This window comes from Rissa tridactyla, chromosome 4, assembly GCF_028500815.1.
Source record: "Rissa tridactyla isolate bRisTri1 chromosome 4, bRisTri1.patW.cur.20221130, whole genome shotgun sequence".
NCBI lineage: Eukaryota > Metazoa > Chordata > Aves > Charadriiformes > Laridae > Rissa > Rissa tridactyla.
In genome coordinates this window covers 20,063,664-20,081,797 of record NC_071469.1, presented here as the reverse complement: position 1 = coordinate 20,081,797, position 18,134 = coordinate 20,063,664, and the positions used below count along the sequence as shown (strand labels likewise).

General features: G+C 40.2%; 1 protein-coding gene across 24 annotated transcripts in view; it reads left to right on the top strand.

Annotated features, from left to right (window-relative positions):
• Window positions 1-18,134, top strand: part of TSPAN4 (tetraspanin 4) — a 460,958-nt gene that overhangs the window by 399,215 nt on the left and 43,609 nt on the right. For all 24 annotated transcript variants that reach the window (XM_054198966.1, XM_054198984.1, XM_054198982.1 and 21 more), the window contains one exon: window positions 9,946-10,020. In XM_054198966.1, the coding sequence (XP_054054941.1) occupies window positions 9,946-10,020 (75 nt within the window). The remainder of the gene's footprint in view (window positions 1-9,945; window positions 10,021-18,134) is intronic.

Genomic DNA, 18,134 nt, shown 5'->3' with positions numbered 1-18,134 from the left:
CCCAGTCATTCACATACTATTTTAGCCACCTTAATCCTGCCTCTTAAATTAGAGGGCAACATTGGCTTTTTTCTTTAAGGATTAGAATTACCTGAACCTCAGAAAAATGTGACTCTGGAGGTAAAGAAATGGAAGCTAGTTTGTGTAAATCAGTGATGCATACACAATGTGTAGCTAGATCTGATTTGATGCTATAGATATTTCAGTTCCTCAGTAGGAGGCAGGATTAAGTAAACCAAACTACCTTGCTGTTCCTTTTCTAAGCTACTGCAAGACTGGCCCATGCGCATCTGATGCAGCAACCTCTGTGTAGCACATTTGGGAATAGCAAACTGGGGAGAAAGCCAGCAGTAGAATCTAAATACAGACAAAATACTCTACCTTGTCCTTTTTTCTCTTCTTGACCATCTGCTTCTCACCATTTAATTCATTTATGCATTAAGTGTAGTTTCTAGAGGCTATTTTGAGACTCCTAGAAATAAGAAAAATGTTCTATTGTTATAATTAGCAGGTAAGGTCCCATTGCAAACTTAGCTCAGGGTTTGCAAATACGTGTAAAGGGAGAACTGCAGAATTTCAGAGTAATTTTTTTACCCTTCATCTCATCATAAGTCAGCTGAGCAGCATGGTCATGGCATTTGCCTTTATCATCCTGGGGGAGCTTCTGTCGGTCTGCCCAGCACTTGGGGTCAGCAGGTGTTCGGTGTGAGGCCAGCCCTGCTGACTCACTTGCTCCCCAAACAGGGTGTGTGGGGACCACTCGCTGCTGCTCTCCTCCTCTCAGGGCATGAAGCTGTCCGATCACGTTTCATGCAGGAGATCCAGATGACAAGAAATATCCTGGGGATGGTAGATTCAGGGAAGAAGCTCCATTTACTAAATACAGAGATGATGTTAAAGTCTGAGTAAAAGGTGTAAGTTTAGACAATAATTAACTTACATGTCTTTGCCATAGATGGAGAATACTAGATTAACCCTAAACCAGAGCCTTTTAGTTGTATTTGCTGTTTCCATTAGCTATGTGAGATGGACTCAAGCAACTGCTTTGTTATTTAATGGAGTGACATGGGGACTTGTAAGAGCTAGTCTGATGTTCTGGTTCTTCAGCCACATTGTACTTCACAATTAGCATGAGTTTCTGTCTTGACCAGCACAAAGATTGACATCAGATGTCGTCATACCTTTGCATTATGTTTGCAGAAGAGATGAAGCAACCCTTAAAGACAGTCAAAGGCCAGCGAGACCTTTATTTCTGCTAAGGAATAATAATCTGTGATCTGTTAAATGGGCGTATACCTACCTACTGTTGTGATGTGAGAGTGATACCTGGCTAATATTTTATGACACTTCATTGATTTTGAGTCAGTTTTTGGAGAAGATGGAAAATCACTAGAAACGCCACAAAATGCCAGTTAAAATCCTATGACATACAGTATGGGAATGTCAAGTCTCTCAACTCTCACTAATGCAGTAAAACTGAATGATTCTAACTGAAAGCACTAATGAGACTAAAATGAAACACTGTTAATGTGTTTAAACTGCATATGTTGTATATCTTTCCAGAAATAATTACTGCAGATTTCTTAGAGCCTTATTGATCAGCAGGAGTTTTCACACATTCATAAAAAATATAGTCCAAACATAAACAGAGCTCTACTATATATCCAGCAAGCATAAAGCATGCACGACTTTGTCACAATCACAATGAATTAACTATTAAGGCTTTTAGAGAATAATAGCTGATGAACCAAATTTAGATACATGCCATTTTCATAATGGAGTTTCTGTTCATAAGTTTGCTCATATACATTACTGACTTTTTACAGTTTATGAGCAAACTTATCATTTTTATGCTGAAAAAAAAAGATCAGGAGGCTAAAGAGATTTACTTCCAAGGAAGTATTAAAAGAGCTAAATATGCACAGCATGGCAGAGAGAGGGCTCAGATGGGATATAAGTCTACAAATATTCAAGCAGTCTAAATACGGACAGAAAGGAAGCAGGCGTGGTGCCACAAAGGGTGGTAAGTAGGAGCAATGATGTGGAACTAAAAAAAGGAGAATTCAGAGCGTCAGTTTGGTACCGAGATGTAGAATCAGAATCCACTGTGATGGAAATTGATGGAAGCAAGCTACCCTTTCTCTTTCGTTATGAAGTTCATGTGGTAGATCAATACAATGGGGTTTTATTGACTGCAATTGTTATTGTTGCTGTTACTGTCTGGGCACTGTCCTGTCATTTCTCATTCATTCCTCTGTCTCTTTCTGTGCAAGTCTTCCAGGCTGCAGAAGAAGTCATTTCTAAGACGCAAGTACAATTCCCATTGCACTTTTTCTTCTGTTCTCCTCTCCTTGCTCAGTTCCTTGGAAAAGAAAATCAAAGAAAATTTTAAAAAACTAAGCGAGCCTTTCATAATGTTCCTACTCCACATTAATACATCAGATCAAAATGCCTTTCAGGAATTACATGAAATGAAACTTCTTGTGAGAACTAGTGCTACATTAAACACTGTTGCTTTCAAAAGTGGAAGAAAGTTACTTTTTTTTTTTCTTTTTTGAGTGCTGATAAAATATGCACCATATCTGGTTTTATTCAGTGGAAGTAATGTACCAGTATGTAATAAAAAAATCAATTCTGGGAAACCTTTATCATGCTTGGGGCTGATCTTTGTATTGCTGTGCTTAGAAAGTCAGAGCCAACATTGGCAAGCACTGGTACCTGAAAGCAGGAACAGCACCCCTATAAAGAGCAAGTGTTCTCCAGTACCTGGAGTTCTGTTTTCCAGTACCTCAGTCGGAATTCTTGCATTGATTTTGACTTTCCATGGGTGGCTTGGTTTTTTCCAAAGTGTGGAATATATAGTAAATTTGGCAATAGTTTATAGCATTCAGCACCTCTGACAGTGTTACCCCTTTTGGTGCTCAACTTTATGCATCTAAGTTTGTTGATGCATCTGTTTTGATTTGGTTAGGCGTGGGGGTGCTACACTTCTGCAGGGAAGACATAAGATTTTGACAATACCAACTATAGTAATAAGGCAGCTCCACTGTAGATATTATTTCAATATAAATAGCATATTAAATTCAAGGAAAGTTCTTCATTTTCAGGCATCTTGGTGAAGTGTGGTTGCTATAAAATCCATTAGGTTCTTCTGACCTTAATGGAGCTTTGTGAATTTGTAGGTAAAGGTTTGACTTAGTTTCTTCAAAAAAAGAGAGATACTGTTTACACCTTCAGTATTAAAGAAGAGATGCTATCCCTGGAGAGAAGATTATGTGCAGAATGTGATGTAATTTTTGGTAGTATTTCAGTTCCTAGCAAATTATAATCTAAAAATCAATTTAAAAAAATTTCTTTTTGGTAGATAGTTTAGGCCTGAAGAACAGTAACACAATCTGATAATCCTCCTTTAAACTCAAAAATACAGGACCTTCTCCTTTTGATCAGAACAAGCAGACATCTTTCAAATGTGTGGGGAGCCTGCACTTTAATATATGCCTTTGTTTTAAATCAGAATAAAAAGATTAATGTAATATTTGGGTAGTTGTGGGCCATACCAAGCCCCACATTCCCTTACATTTCTTGACACTGAGAAAGAATAACACCTTCCAGAATAAGATAAGGCTACATCTGGAGTGTGTAGCCCTATTTGGGGCTCCCCAGTAGAAGAGGCACATAGATACCAGAGGGGAAGGAGTCCAGTGGAGGGCCACCTTGATGATTATGAGGCACTTGAAGTGTAAGGACAGGCTGAGAGAGCTGGATTGGTTCTTTCTTAAGAAATTAAAGACAGGAGGAGATTTTATTCCTATCTACAACTACCTTACGGTAGAGTCTAAAGAAAATACAACTTTTGGAAGGATTCACCTAGACTGGCCAAGAGGTAAGAGACACAAGTTACAACAAGGGAAGTTCCAATGAGAGATGCCGAGTATTTTTGTTACTATGAAGATGGTCAAGTATTGGAGAAAGGTGTCCAGTGAGACTGTGGATGGCTGTCTGTCTTCATCCTTGGAGATGCTCAGAAGGTGACTGGGCACAGCTCTGCATAGTGTCATCTAGTTGACTGCATTGTTAGCAAGGCATTGGACCAGATGATCTCCAGAGGTCATTGCCAACTTATATTTTTCTGTGATTCTGAGAGGCTCTGACTTCTAGCGGCCAGAGCTGGACTATTCTTGAAGAACAAAGTTATATGTGTACACGTTAGGACCAGGCAGAAAAACTAAAATCCCTCACAGGTTATGAAGTTAGGGTTCTATTGGTAGACCAACAATTTTAGCCCAATGAATTCTCTGTAATTTCTTCTACCTGAGGTGCTTATTAATTAGGAAGTGAAATGTAATGTTGGTAATCTAGCCGAACTAAAGGGCAAAATGCTTAAGTGAATCGACCTTGCAGTTGATGTTACAGAGGAAGGATTGCCTGTAAGTCTCCTATTTTTTTCTCTTCATCCTGGGAGCTGCTGCAGGCCAAGAGCAGTTAGCTTCCTGGAGCACTTTCACAGGAGCAACCTCCCTGCTTATGTGTTTTACTTCATATTGTCTCTTTCAGAATAGAAGCTAACTGTACCCTTGCAGACAGATTAACAGTGTAGGCACTACATGATGGGACACAGCACAGGCTGACTGTTGAAGTTATTTATCCAGTTTCTTAGGTAGGTTATGCTAATTTTGTAGGCTGTTTGGCCTAAACAAATTATTTGGTAAGCCATGAACTTTAAAACTGTTTTGGAATGTGTCACTATTCCAAAGAGATGGCTAGCTTTTGGGTCTTCGTACTGCTTTCTTGCTGTTTGTTGAAGAGGATTTGAATAATACTTTGCAAGAAGCTTCTGTCTCTTGTCATTAGCCAAGTTGAGGAGAGGGCCCTACATGCTGAGATCTTACTGTCTCCTTCTGACGCAGACTCCTATCAAACTAAAAACATTACTTCAGGCATCAGTCTAAACACAGCATTCTCAATCTTGACATCAGTTATATCATGTTTAGTGTCGTTGCAGGATGTTAGGAGACTAGCAAGATAATCACAGATTGGTTTTCATTGTACTTGGTCACTTTTGTCTTTGGGAGACTGTGAGTAGATCAGCTACTCCTGAGATGGAGAGATGGGCAATTTGAGCAACATGATAGAACTATTGAGAAGATTTGGGAAGGAGAGGTAGTGGGGAAGCAAAAGACCCAATCCTGTGTATTACTGTGTGAGGCTCAATCATCACACAGAGAGGCATGTGTCTGTAACATCTGAGAAACCAGAGAATCTTGGTTTTGGGGCAAGAAAACATATTTAACTTGTTGCTCTGTGCCTTTGTGAGCTGTGATGGAGACGTGCTTTAAATGATGGACATAGGGAACAGTTCCTGATTCTCCAACTGATATTAAAAGGCTGGATGAAGGCTGGAACTAGTGGGTCAAAAGTATAGTACAGCTCCAATGGGGATGGAGTTGCAAGTTTGGACCACTTCTTCTCTAATAGATTTTTCTCTCTCTGACATCAGGAGGGTGATGCGTAGCTGTGAGGTAGGCTTGATAGCAATTGCATACTTCCTTTACTCCTTTAATGGGAACCTGTGGGAAAGTCATGGGCTTTGTAGAAGAAGAAAGTAAGGGGTGAGAAACTGGCCTTAGATTTCTTAAGGGTTGGAAATCAGCAGTGGTAGCTAACAGAAAGGCGTCACCTTACCTCCCTTCTCATCAAAACTTCTGTGAGGTTATTTCAGGTGTAATTTATGAAAAGCTGTGCAGTAGGTACCTCTCCAGTGAACCTCTACTAGGTTGCATCCCACTATTTGACAAGTAGTGTGGTAAAGCATCTCTCTTACAAGGTCAGATTAATCTTTTTTTTTATAGAGTTTTACATGAATGCTTTGCTTTGGGATTGTTGTTTCTCCATGTATAAATCTTTATTATACCAGCAGCCTGCAGCCCCAGTGAACCAAAGCAAAACTCATTTTTATTCTTTTCTGTATTTATGACCACACTGTGAGAGAATTCATTTGAAAAGGAGCTGTGAGAGTTTCCAGCAGAGTGGTCGGGGTTTGGGTGCTGTGAGCCTTCAGTGGGCTTACATTTCTCTTTTTTAAATTTGAATGGGACATTTCAACTGGGCATCATTCCCTTTGGGATGATACCGAGAATGGAACTGAAAGTAAACTTTTGTTGGAAGGTGCTATGGGAATAGAGGAGTAGGTTGTGCATGCATCCATGCATGCAGTTTAGTCTGCTGGATCAGAAGATGTGCTGATGTGTGCAGGCTATGGTTTGCAGCCAGCTCAGTCTGAACCTCAATTTTTACTTTCTGACATATTGGTTTGGGTTCAGGTAGGGTTCTTCTTTAGACAGGGATGATAAATGTGCTGACATGTAAGTGCTTGTAGCTTTTACCAAGTGGTGAATTTGAGGCCTCCACCTTGAGGTTGACCTCACCTAATTTACCTTTGCAATGAAAGATACAGTGTGTGTCTCGATCGTCTGCACACAGTGGGATTTCTAGTACATGTTAGTTATCTGTGGTGTAACAGTGTACTTTTTGTCAATGAATGCAAATAGTAAGAAAGATAAAACTAGAGGGTTTATTTTAAAATAATATTTTTCTATGGAGAAAATACATAATTCTACTTATCTAAGTTTTGACTTTCTGAGCAGTATACATTAATTTTGGTTCACTGACTTCCAAAATCTGCAGTGCATGAAGACTTAGACATGGTACATAACGATCACTGAGAGAACTTTTATTCTGAGATTTCCTGAATTTTGAGTGCTTGACTTCACAATTTTAGCATCTTTTACGATGGCGATGGCCATGTCATACCAATTTCTCTAGTATGAACTGAAGAAGGCAGGAGCACCATCACGGTCTCACCAGGAGATCCAGCCCATGGGCTTCTGCTGCTGGACACAGCAGTGTAGCTCGCAACAGCAGCTGCCTTCTCTAGTCCTAAGATGGTTTTAGCAGAGTTACATGGCTTGATGTTGCAGGGGAAAACACTCTTGAGTCATGAAATTTCACTTAATTTTTTGCCAATTATGATAAATTATTGAGAAATAATGACAAACAATTAACATGCTTGAGAAAACACCTTAACTTCCCTCCAGACACCTTTCCTCCCTGCCAGTCTCCAGTTCACTCCCCACACATTATACTCAGTCGTGGGGGTCAGTGTGGGGTCCTTTCCTTTTCCTGCCACTCTTTGTTTCTTGCTCTTTTTTTTTTTCCATGGCTCCAGCACAGGGTCCTCCACAGGCTGCCATCCTCTCAAAGGCGTAGCTCCTCCTGGGTATCCACGTGCACAGGTGTCCCCTTTTTCTCTGGCATTTCCTGCCCTGATCAGCTACTGCCAGCAGGTCCAGTTTCTCTAAAACTAGTAGCCAGATCGAACTCTAAACAAAACCATTCCCCATATGCTGTTAAAAAAGTTCTTCCTCAGACTCCCCTTTCTCCCACAAAGTCATTCCCTGGCTTCATCTGTACTGTCTCTCTGCTGGTGAGTTCAGAGAAGGGAAGAAACCTTTCTTCAGAGCACAGAAAAAACAGATCCCTGGCCTGTTCCTGGCCATGCTCACTGTTCCAGGTGATGTCCTGTGAAGTGGGACTGGAGGCCATTGGCTCTTAGGTGACAGCAGAAGGGCATTGTGCAGATGTGTGGGTGCAGGAGCGGGGCAGATGCTCTGTGGGATGGTTTCCGAGTTGTCTGGTCACGAGTGAGCTGTGGGAAGGATGTGAGTAGGCTTTTTCTGGTTGTAGACTTTGAAGGTTTTAGCTGCTGAGCCCTCTCATCTCTACTGGATGTGTGAAATGCAGTTTTTTGAAGACTAATAACTTTCCCACAAAAATCCACTCATAGTTGGGTAAGACAGAAGGCATGTGCCTGAAATGGAGCTGCACTTTGTTTCAGGTCCCTGCTCTAAACACTGGTGCGTGAGAGGATTTCAAATTAAGCCACCAGAAATTTAACCTGGGCAGAATAACATACTTTGCTCTGCTTCATTCTTGGAAGTAATTGAAGTGCTATTTTTGAAGTTCTTCCAAAAACTTTTACCCTTTAGACAGAAACAAGCTCAGAATATATAAGCATAGACAACTAAAGTTTCGTAAAATTATAAGCTGATGAAATTGGAGTCCTATGGTAGGAAATGCTGATCACTGTTTGTAATGGGTATCCTTCTTTTGTTCTAGAAATTGCCTCATGTAATCCAGGCTATGCCAGTGAATTTCACAGGGATACAATAGTATTCGCACGCACATTTTGGAAAAGCCATGCTTTATGGATGAGAAAAAAAGTATCTCACAGCCAAATAAAACATAGCAAAGTGTCTGTGCATCTTTGAAAAGAGTGATGTGTTTTGTCCTGGTTCAATTAATGCTATACAGCAGGTTAAAATCATAAATGTAAAAAATAAGGAAGCTGCACCAAGGCTGGTTTGCAAAGCTGTACTGAAGGTCAGGGTTGGATGGTAATGATATGGAAATCAGCTTGGATCCACGAGTGTGAATGAGTTCTGTGATTCAAAACTGGGCAGTAATAGAATCCAGTATTAGGGTCAGGCAGGTGTGAAGATACTAGTAATGAAGAGTTGAAAATAAACTTTAATTTAAAACGCGCAGGGCAAAATGCAATGAGTTCTGTAGATAGTGTAATTGTACTAGTGGAGAAAGGTATTTTCCCCTTCTTCACCTTTTGCCCTCCATTCAGTCACAGAAATCCATAGCTTCAAAGGTTTGGTTTTGACTTACCAGGCAGTGAAGAAGCTCTGATAAGGCTTTGTAGCTATTAAACTTTTATAGGTTTGCAGCCATGTGGTTGAAGCTAAAGAGACGGTAACTGGTTTTTTCTCTTGGGGATGGGATTTCAATTAAGTCAGTGTTGCTCAATATTAGAATTCCAGCCTTACAGGCTACTAAGTGTATGGAGTTGTGTTATAGGGAGCAGGACCTTTGCCAAAGCCTAACAAGTTTCCAGAGTTACTCTGTCTCCTTTACCCATCTTTGCAAAACCCAGTTTCATTTAATGCTCTGATAGTGCTTGTTCTAAAGTCCATGTGCCTGCTGTGTTGATGCTGCTGGAGACCCATCCAGCATTTTAACAAAAAGTGGTTTTTCAGAAGTGTTTGGCATTGGCAACAGTTCCCCTCTCTGAAGTTGATCAGAACTGAGGGCTTTAGACAATCTACCTGAAATCCCTGTGTTAAAAGTTTTTTATCCACTCCTTTGAGCTTTTGACTACTGGGTTTTAGACAGTTCCATGGCTTATGAGGAGAAAAAGAGATGGACCAACTTTGCTTTGATGTCTTCGGTACAAATCATCCCCTTTCAGTTGAAACCCATGGGTGATTTGTGTACAATTTGTACACAACTGCTTAACAATGTGCAACTGCTCGTACAGGGAACTTGTATACAAGCTTTTCTGGTGTGCCTTTCACTTCTCCCACAATTCCCCTTGAAAGAAGCTATGACTTTGTGGTTTATGGGCCAGGTTGCCTTCTCTTGCAAAGGGAGGCCTACACTGTGGATTTTGCTGATGTCTTGTTAATTGGAAAGATCTAACGGGGGAAAAAAATAAAAAAAACTAACTTGGGAAGAGTCCTCAAGGGTGACTGTCAAATAGAGGACTGGACTGTTAGGGGGACAGATCTTTGGGGGGTTTTATGCTGTTCTACTGAAATCAGTGATATACTTATCACTGATCACTGTCACATCAGCCACACGTATGCCCAGATACTGCTGTGTTTCCTGACTAGTCCTTTACCTGCTTTTTCAGTTGCTGGATGTTACGTGCCTTCTGTTCTGCTGTAACTCGGCAGCTTTGCATCTTGCTGCCTGTATGACTCCCACTCCCCATTCCGCATGATCTGCTGAATGTACTTATTGTGCGTCCGGAAAAAGCTGAAATAGATGCTGATGGTTTTTGCTTTTTGTTTTTTCCCCTGTCCCTTCTTCTCTTGACAGTTTTTTATCATGCTGTTAATTATATTTCTGTTGGAGCTCACTGTTGTGATTCTGTTCTTCGTCTACACCGATAAGGTAAGTCAGATTCTTCATTTTTCTTTCCCCTTCAGGAAATTTTTATGCCCCTTTTCCCTATAAATAAATCATGAAGCACTTGGCTTGGTATGCACATCATGCTCCTGTCTTCCTTGAGACAGCCCTCTCAGAAGGAGCTTGCTCAGAATGCATAAACAGCTTTGCAGGACTGCACTCTCTTGCTTGCTCATGTGTACAACTCAAGGTCGCAGATATTGCCAAGTGCATCTGCCATTAAAAAAAAAAGAAAAAACAACAAAAAAACCCCAAACCAAACACAAAACCCCCACAAAAAGCAAAGAAGCCAACAGAGCCTTTCTAGGAGCATGTAGGAAGAGGCACCCATCAGAATGAATAGGATTTTTTAAAAATACGTTTACAATTTAAGAGACAGATTAATCATAGAGTCATAGAATCTTCCTGTCTGGAAAGGACCTTTGAGATCATCGAGTCCAACCATACAATGTTGTTACAAAGGAGGTGACCTTAGCACAGGCAAAGGAACACAATTCATTATCTTTCCAAGTTGCTCCTTGCAGCACATGTGTACTTAGATTCTAGTGGAAAGCCAAAGTAAATGTATAAAAGTTTAATAAACAAAGCTTTTGTTTGTGGTTTCAAATTTTACTTATGTTTGGCTTCTGTTCCTGTGCTTACTTGGTATTTCTGTTGTAATGGCAAGATTGCCTGACACCTTAAAATAATTGTTCTAAAAAAATATCTTCCATGAATAACCAAAACCAAGGGTATAATTGTGTGTAACCTGCCTATTCAATCAAAGGGAGCTTGAAAATCACAGGGTAAGTGCCAATTTTTGTCATGAATTAATAGTCATCAAATACATGACCAATAAACAGCTTCTTCTGGAATGGAAAGACAAAAGAGCAAAAAATAACTACACAAAATATCAAAATAAAATTAAGATTAACAGTAGACCTAGTTCTATTCAGTATTTTTAGCAATAACCTGGACAAGGAGTGGGTAGAATGTCCACATTACTTTCTCAAAAGGCTCTGAATCAATTAATGAACACTATGAGTGATTGTCAGGTGCACTTCTGAAGGACTGAAAAGAGCTAGGTTGCCGGACGGCATGCTGTAGCTGGAACATGGAATTAACTTGCAAGGTAATTAAAGTAGAAGGGGCAATTTAAGATTACTCGTATGCATTATTGGATTCTGAATTACTTGTTAATCTCTTGGGAGAAAGATCTACACGTCATACATGACAGCTTAATAAAGGCATTTATTTCATATGCAATGGGTCTCCAAAATCGAAATACAACACTTGGCATATATTTAGAAAGCGAAACAGTTAGAAAATATTATCATGTCGTTGTATAACTTGATGCCTCTCTTCACTGTGAATTTAATATTGAATTTTGGTTACTTCATTTCAGTGAAGGGTAACAGAAACGATTAGAAGAGCTAGAGAGGTGGGAGAGAGCAGTCACAAAGAGGCATTATGGAGACTACCCCGCTTCAGTTTAGGAAAGGAAAGAGATCCTCTGCTCAAGAGATCTTAAGAAGATAAATGATAGCAGTTTTGAAAATAATGGCATACTAAAGACCTGTTCTAAACACAGAAGAAATACTTGAAAATATTAAGGACCAGGTTTAAAAGGTGAATGTTTCTTATGCTCCACGTCATCATCTTGTAGAATTCCCTGTTGTTGGCTGTTCTGGAGTCTGATAGTTCGATAAGTGTGTGGGTATGGAGGAAAGAAAAAAAACAATGAAACATTTTTATTCATAAAGCAATCAACACTGTTATGTTGACAAGTGTGTCACAGAGAATGTTGATCCTCACTCTTAATGGTAAAAGTAGTGAAAAAGTGTCAGGAAGGATTCCCTCCCTCCTCCAGCCTGTTGGTTTGCAGTAGTTTTTGTTTGTTCTTAATAAAGAAATGGGGAAATTTAACCATCTTCTGGGTCACGTACTGTAGGTTGATGCGGGAGATACACTACAGTTGTCTGTAAGATCAAAACAGAGTCTAAAATGTGGGCTCCAGTTCAAGTGCAGTTTTAGTGAGTTAAGAAATTGCTGTAGTCTGTGAATTGTCGATGATCAAATTTGAGGCTCTTAATGGTCCTTTATGACTTTAAATCCATTATTTTATACTGAGGAAATCAATAGTTTGTGTTACACTTACAGTCCTGCCTACAGAATAAATAGAACAGCAGCCACCTAAAACTAGTGGTTTTGTGCAGCATGCTTAGAATTTGTGTGCTGGTTTTCCTGATGTGTATTTCCATGCGCACTGGTATGGAAAGCAGCTAACCCAGGCAAGTCCACCGCAGTAGTTCAGTTAATGTAGTTCCTTGGAAAATCAGTGAAGGAACGATCTATGCTAACGCTTGCACATCAGGAGAAAGTAACATTCATTTTCTGTGTAAAAACAGAACAGGATTCTGCAGATTAAGACTTTAAGGGCTCCTGTATCATTCATATATATATATAAATATATAAAAAATCAGTTTTTTCAAGTACCTGGTACCCTTCTGTCAATGAGGCGTGTATGTATGTGTAAAATTCTTCACAAGATAAAATGGGGGACAATCAGTTTGCTGTTTCCCGACTTGAGAAGAGGTTGAATAATGGATTCCCTGGCAGTTTTCATTTACTCTTGTTTTGACAAGCGGAAGGACTTTGGAGTGGATGCTTTGTCCCTTGCTGCAGAGTTTAATCAATACTCTCCTCCTTCCCTGAAGCAGAGTGGTGTTAGCTCCCTGTTTAGATGGAGAGGCAGGAGCTGAGAGAGTTGCCCAGAACTCTGCAGGCAGCTGGGGCTGATTCTAAATTCAGAGCTCTTGGTGGTTCGGCAAGGGATTTGAGAGACAGCTGTGCCAGTGGCAGGGCTGGGTATTGCAGCTGGCTTGATAGCACTTGTCCAGGGAATGATGTCCATTTTGTTCCTTCTGCTGTAGAATGGGCACAGCAGCAAGCTGGTGCTTGCGCTGGAATGTCAGCCACAGGGTGAGAGCACATCCAGGTGCACGTAGACACAGCACACGGGTTCCCGAGCTGTGAAGCAGTCTCTTTGTGTCCATTGCTCAGACTGTTGCTTTAGTAGCTTATTAATTATTAAAAAGCATCATGACAAAAGTTCTTTACAGCCATTCACAGGTAGGTTTTTGGCAGAGCGCTTTTGTTCTTTTGCTATGCAAGAGTGTGCAGCTGTGGAGGTGGACAGGACAGGCTGCTGGGACTCAGAACAGCCTAGACTGACCCATTCTCATTCATTGGCTTGGGAGAACCCCAAAAATTGCCTCTGTGTCTTGTTCTAGTGGCTTGGCAGAAGCCTCTCTGAGCTTTTAAGCAGCCATTTTGCTCCCGTGCCTTAGAATGTCATCTTCCCTTTTCTTGGTGGAGAAATGTTTGCTTTGATCTCATGAGATAAATGCTGCCTCAGACTTTACAACTTTTTCTCTGAACTGGTTGTGCCATCTGATGTTGTAAAGAGAGAGGGGCTTGGAGAAAGCTCAGGAATACATAGTATAGGAAGGAAAAGCGGTAATGCCTTGCTTCTTGGAGCTGCACTGTGGATCTCTTTGGCAGGACCTGAGCTCACACCTTGTTCACTATTCCTCCAACTGTCCTGGGCTGGTTACATTGCAAAGTATGAATCCCTTGAGTTCTGCAGAAGTGAAAATGTGGCCTGTATGGGAATAGGATGAGGAAATGCATTCCTATGGGATGGTTGTCAGGAAAAATATATGGCGCTTTTATTTTGTCCTGGCTTTTCCCAAAGCAGGAAAGTGATGGGTTCATAGGCTGTCTTCAGCTCAAAGTGGGCACCCGAGGGACTTGGGAGCTCCTATTGGTGTCTGTGCATGTTCATATGCAAGTTCCCAAAGTGTAGCTTTTTAATTTTTTGAGGGCAGAAATTTCAATCCAAGACATGTGGGACTGAATGGAGTTTACGTGATTATGAGAACTAAGGCAGGTTCTTAGCACTATTTTTTCAGGCTAAATTTATGCCCCCATTTGAAGCAGTCCAAACTGCAGAGTCATGAATGGTCTTCTGAATGGCCACCCATCTACAGCTTCAATATTCTATTTTATATGTTTTATTTTTATTCCATTTATATAGAGCAGCATTTGACATTTTTATAAGTTTATCATTTCTATGTGAGGCTTTATATGTATCTATAAGAGATTTGTGGAGTACTGATAGGGTTAACCTTATTTTATTGCAATAAAGAGAAAGCAGCGGGGCCCTATCCTGGTAGAGGCTGGATACTCGTTATATTTCTCAACACCACCAGATTGGACCCCGCTAGAATATAAATTATGCGAATAAAATGCATAGTCTTGTACCAGTTCCAGTTCTAACTTGCATAATCCTTCTGGTTTTAGCGTCTGTATTTATTTTTTCTGTGATGATTCTCCTGGAGGCACAGAATAAAAAGGTCCATATTTACTTTTTTGCAGCTGTAATACATGGGTTTTTTCAATAGGTTTGTTTGTTCAGATGTCTGCATTTTTTCTGATTTATAGGCAGAGCTATGGTGCCACTATTTAATGCCCACAAATGGAAGAACATAACTAAAGCACCATAATGTGCTTTTTTTTTCCTTTTCTTTTGAAATGTCAAACTGAGTAATATAAGCCAGTTTAAGGAACAAAAGCACTGAAGGATCACTGACTATGATATTTGATTATGGCAGCAGTTACTGCTATTGGCAACTAGGAGTTAAGACCAGAATTTTCAATAAAGACTAGGCCATTAACTCACTTGGGGTCCCTGTGAAAATTACAGCTTAAATTCCATGCCTGCTTAGCTGTGTTGAAAATGGCCCATAGAATGGTAGAGGATTGAAAAATAATGGCTACTTCTGTTTTTCATGAGATGTGTGAAAATGCTCTTGTTTTCCGTGTTGCTGTAAATTGTAATGAGTTCCTCTATAGCTTTTACTGCTAGTTTATAAAAAATATGGCCTGTAGATTGATGCATTTCTTGCTTTGTTTCTCAAAACGTTTTACAAATTATTGTAATTCCTGGTTGATATTTTGCCTGGTCCCGTACAGATTATAGGCAGCAGACTGGAATGTAGCGGGTATGATTTCAAATATAGCTCAGTCCTCATAACCTCTTTTGCATTTGGCTTTAAAGATAAAGTGGAAAAACTGGATCTCTTCCACCTTCTGCCCTCATGAGCAATTGCTCACAGAAATGATCTGGTGCCGCTGAACTGCTCGCCAATATGAGGAAGGGGTTTACAGTCAAACTGAAGAAATTGTTCGTACAGAAAGTTAGTTCAAACCTACTGCAGAAACTTTGCTCTCCTTGAGCATCTGACCAGAGCACTTAACAGTTTTCCACATTTATCTTTGACAGAGCTTCAGTGGAGCAGGATGTCTGCTCAGGTACCAAAATGCCTCGTGTTCCTAGTCAGCCTAGCATGCAGGGCTGTCCAGGGCTCACACGGAGAAGATGTTAATCTCTTTGCAAATGGAGGATAAAATGAAAGGAAAAGATCATCCAAATTGTATGCACTTTACAGGTGGTTTTAAGTTATTGGAAAACAACAGGCTTTGCAAAATCCTGCAAAACTGGCAGGGTGGTCACTCTTCATTCAGATGGCCTGCTTTTTCTACCAGTGTTTCTTCATCAACATTTGACTTTGCCTACACTGTCCCATTGTGGCATGTTTTAAAACTTCTTACTATTGAAACTTTTGAGTGGTTGTTGAAATATTGGGTCCCTGTATCCGCCTTTGCCACAGTGACCATAGCTATTCCTGCAGCTGTGCAAGGCTGGGAGAGTTTCAGAACATTATCTGCGTAGGTATTATCTGCGTTTGTCGGCATGCAGAAGGCTCTCAAGAGGACAAGGCCATTTTTAACTGTGGTATTTCTGCAGGGATATGCTGCATTAACATAACATGCTTCAGAGCGTGCAAGTCCTGGTATGTATATGCAGTGATTTCTGAGCAGCGTATATGTTAATGCTTTATTTTTCAGTTAAAAATCCATTTGTTTCATTTTTAAAAAAGCTCTCCACACATTGAGCAGTTCCTGGCATGTAGCATCTGTCTGGCAGTGTTCTGGAGTAAGGGCTTTGCATAAGTGCTGACATAGTTAAAAGCTATTTCTCAGATTAACAGGAGTAGCATTGTAGGCGGATGTGGAGGAATCTATAGATTGTCTCCGGGATTGCAATGCACTGCAATTATTGCTCTGTGAGGGTGATGCATTAGCCCTGATCAAGTATTTTATTTCTCTAATGCAAAATAATGTTATATAAATGGTGATATAAAGTAAGAAAAGACAGAAGTGTCTCTGTGGTTTATTTTACTTGGTAATAAGCTTAATTTTAACTAGTTTATTAGCATTTCAGTACTGGTGTCACACAATAGGGAGTTGCAGAAATTTCATCAAAAGAATTTAATTATAACCAATTCGTTTTGGCTTCTTTTCAGCAAAGCATTCAGACATGGCTTTAAATCCGTCCCAGTTCAGCAGATAACTTAAGTGCGTGCTTAAATCCATGTGACTGACTTAATAATATACGGAAGTCTTGTCAAAGTTGAAATGCACCTTCGTGTCTTTCCTTTAAAAGAAATATTGCTAGGGAAATGCTAATGACAGGGAAAAATTCTGGAGATTGTAAAGATGCATCACATCTTTCATTCCATAGGGAATTCAGTGAAAAATAATGAATGTTTGCTTTAAAACATTATTGGTTATCTTTTTCTATTTGTTCTGAACAGCTTTCCATTTAGTATCTTGAACTCCAGCACGTTTAACCTTTTTTTAGACAGGAGGAGGTGAGGGGGATGGAATTTATTTGCCTGTGTGGCTGAAAAAAGCAAACACACCAAAGGAAATCCCAGTAGTTTCACTAATTCATTTGTCAAAGGAGGATTTCATTGAAGGTGCACCTCCAAAATGCTGTTAACAGGCTTGTTGAAGGATAGCAAAGGATTGATGAAAAGAATTAAGTGCATGCTCAGAAATAGGTGTTATTTAGGAACGATAACTGCAGATAAAATGCATTACGGCTCCCCACAGGGAACTCTTGATCAATGGTTGATCAAGGCCTAATTGATTCCTTGAATAAAGTGTTAGCAGGGGAATGGGTGCGGGGAAAGGAAAATCAAACTGTCCTAAATTAAGCTCCATGCCTAACACAAATACTCTTTGTAAAGATTAGATAATGCAGTAGCCTGTCAGCTCTTTATGCCGCGTATCTTCCTATTTTGCCTGAGTTCAGAAATGAAGATGAATGTAAGTGTCTCATCCTAGTCAGTATGGATTTTTGTTCATATTGCAATTTTTCATATTGTCCTGCTGCTCAGTTTGGAATAGTGCTTTTACTCTGGAGAAATCCAGTTCCAACCTCCAACCTGGCTGACTGGGAGATTAATTCCCAGACCTATATAGATGAATCAAACACAGCTGCTGCTGACATTATGCCTGGCATAAAGCCAGCCAGATCTATCTTTTATTTCCTAACATCACTAAATTCATTGGGGGTCTCCTGATAAATATTTGGCAATGAATCAGTTAGCCTACAACAGAGAGAGAGATGTATCTGGACTTCCTTCTTGCTGGTTTGTAATCCCTAATTAGAGGTTAAATCATAATTTCAGGAGCATGTCAGAGTATATCTTTGTTGTGGGAGCACTTTTACAATGATTTGTTTCCCATGCCCGTGCCTCAAGTTTCAGGTTTCATACTAGAGAAAATATGAGTGGTGCAGGTCTTCAGCCAGCCTCTCCAAAGCAAAACTCTAGAATACAGTAACGGTGGATAATAAATACATTGCACAACTGCATGCTTTGTGTCCAAGCATCTTAAAGCATGTTACAAGTGGTGAATAAGCAGTTCAGGTCCGCTTTTGCTGACTGGGAGAAGTGGTGTTGAAGGCTAAATCCTGAAGGTGCAGTGTGTCCTGGGAGATGCTTAGTGCTCTCATGTCTGAACAAATGTAATGGGACCTTACTGTTCCAGAGGACAAGTTTTTACGTGACTCATCTGTGGTCAAATAAGAAGCCATTTTAACATCTAGGTGGATCAGGAACTGAATGCATGCTGGTATTCGGTGCTGATAGAACTTGAGAGAACGGTAGTGGTTTACATACACCAGATCAACACTAGTTTTAGCT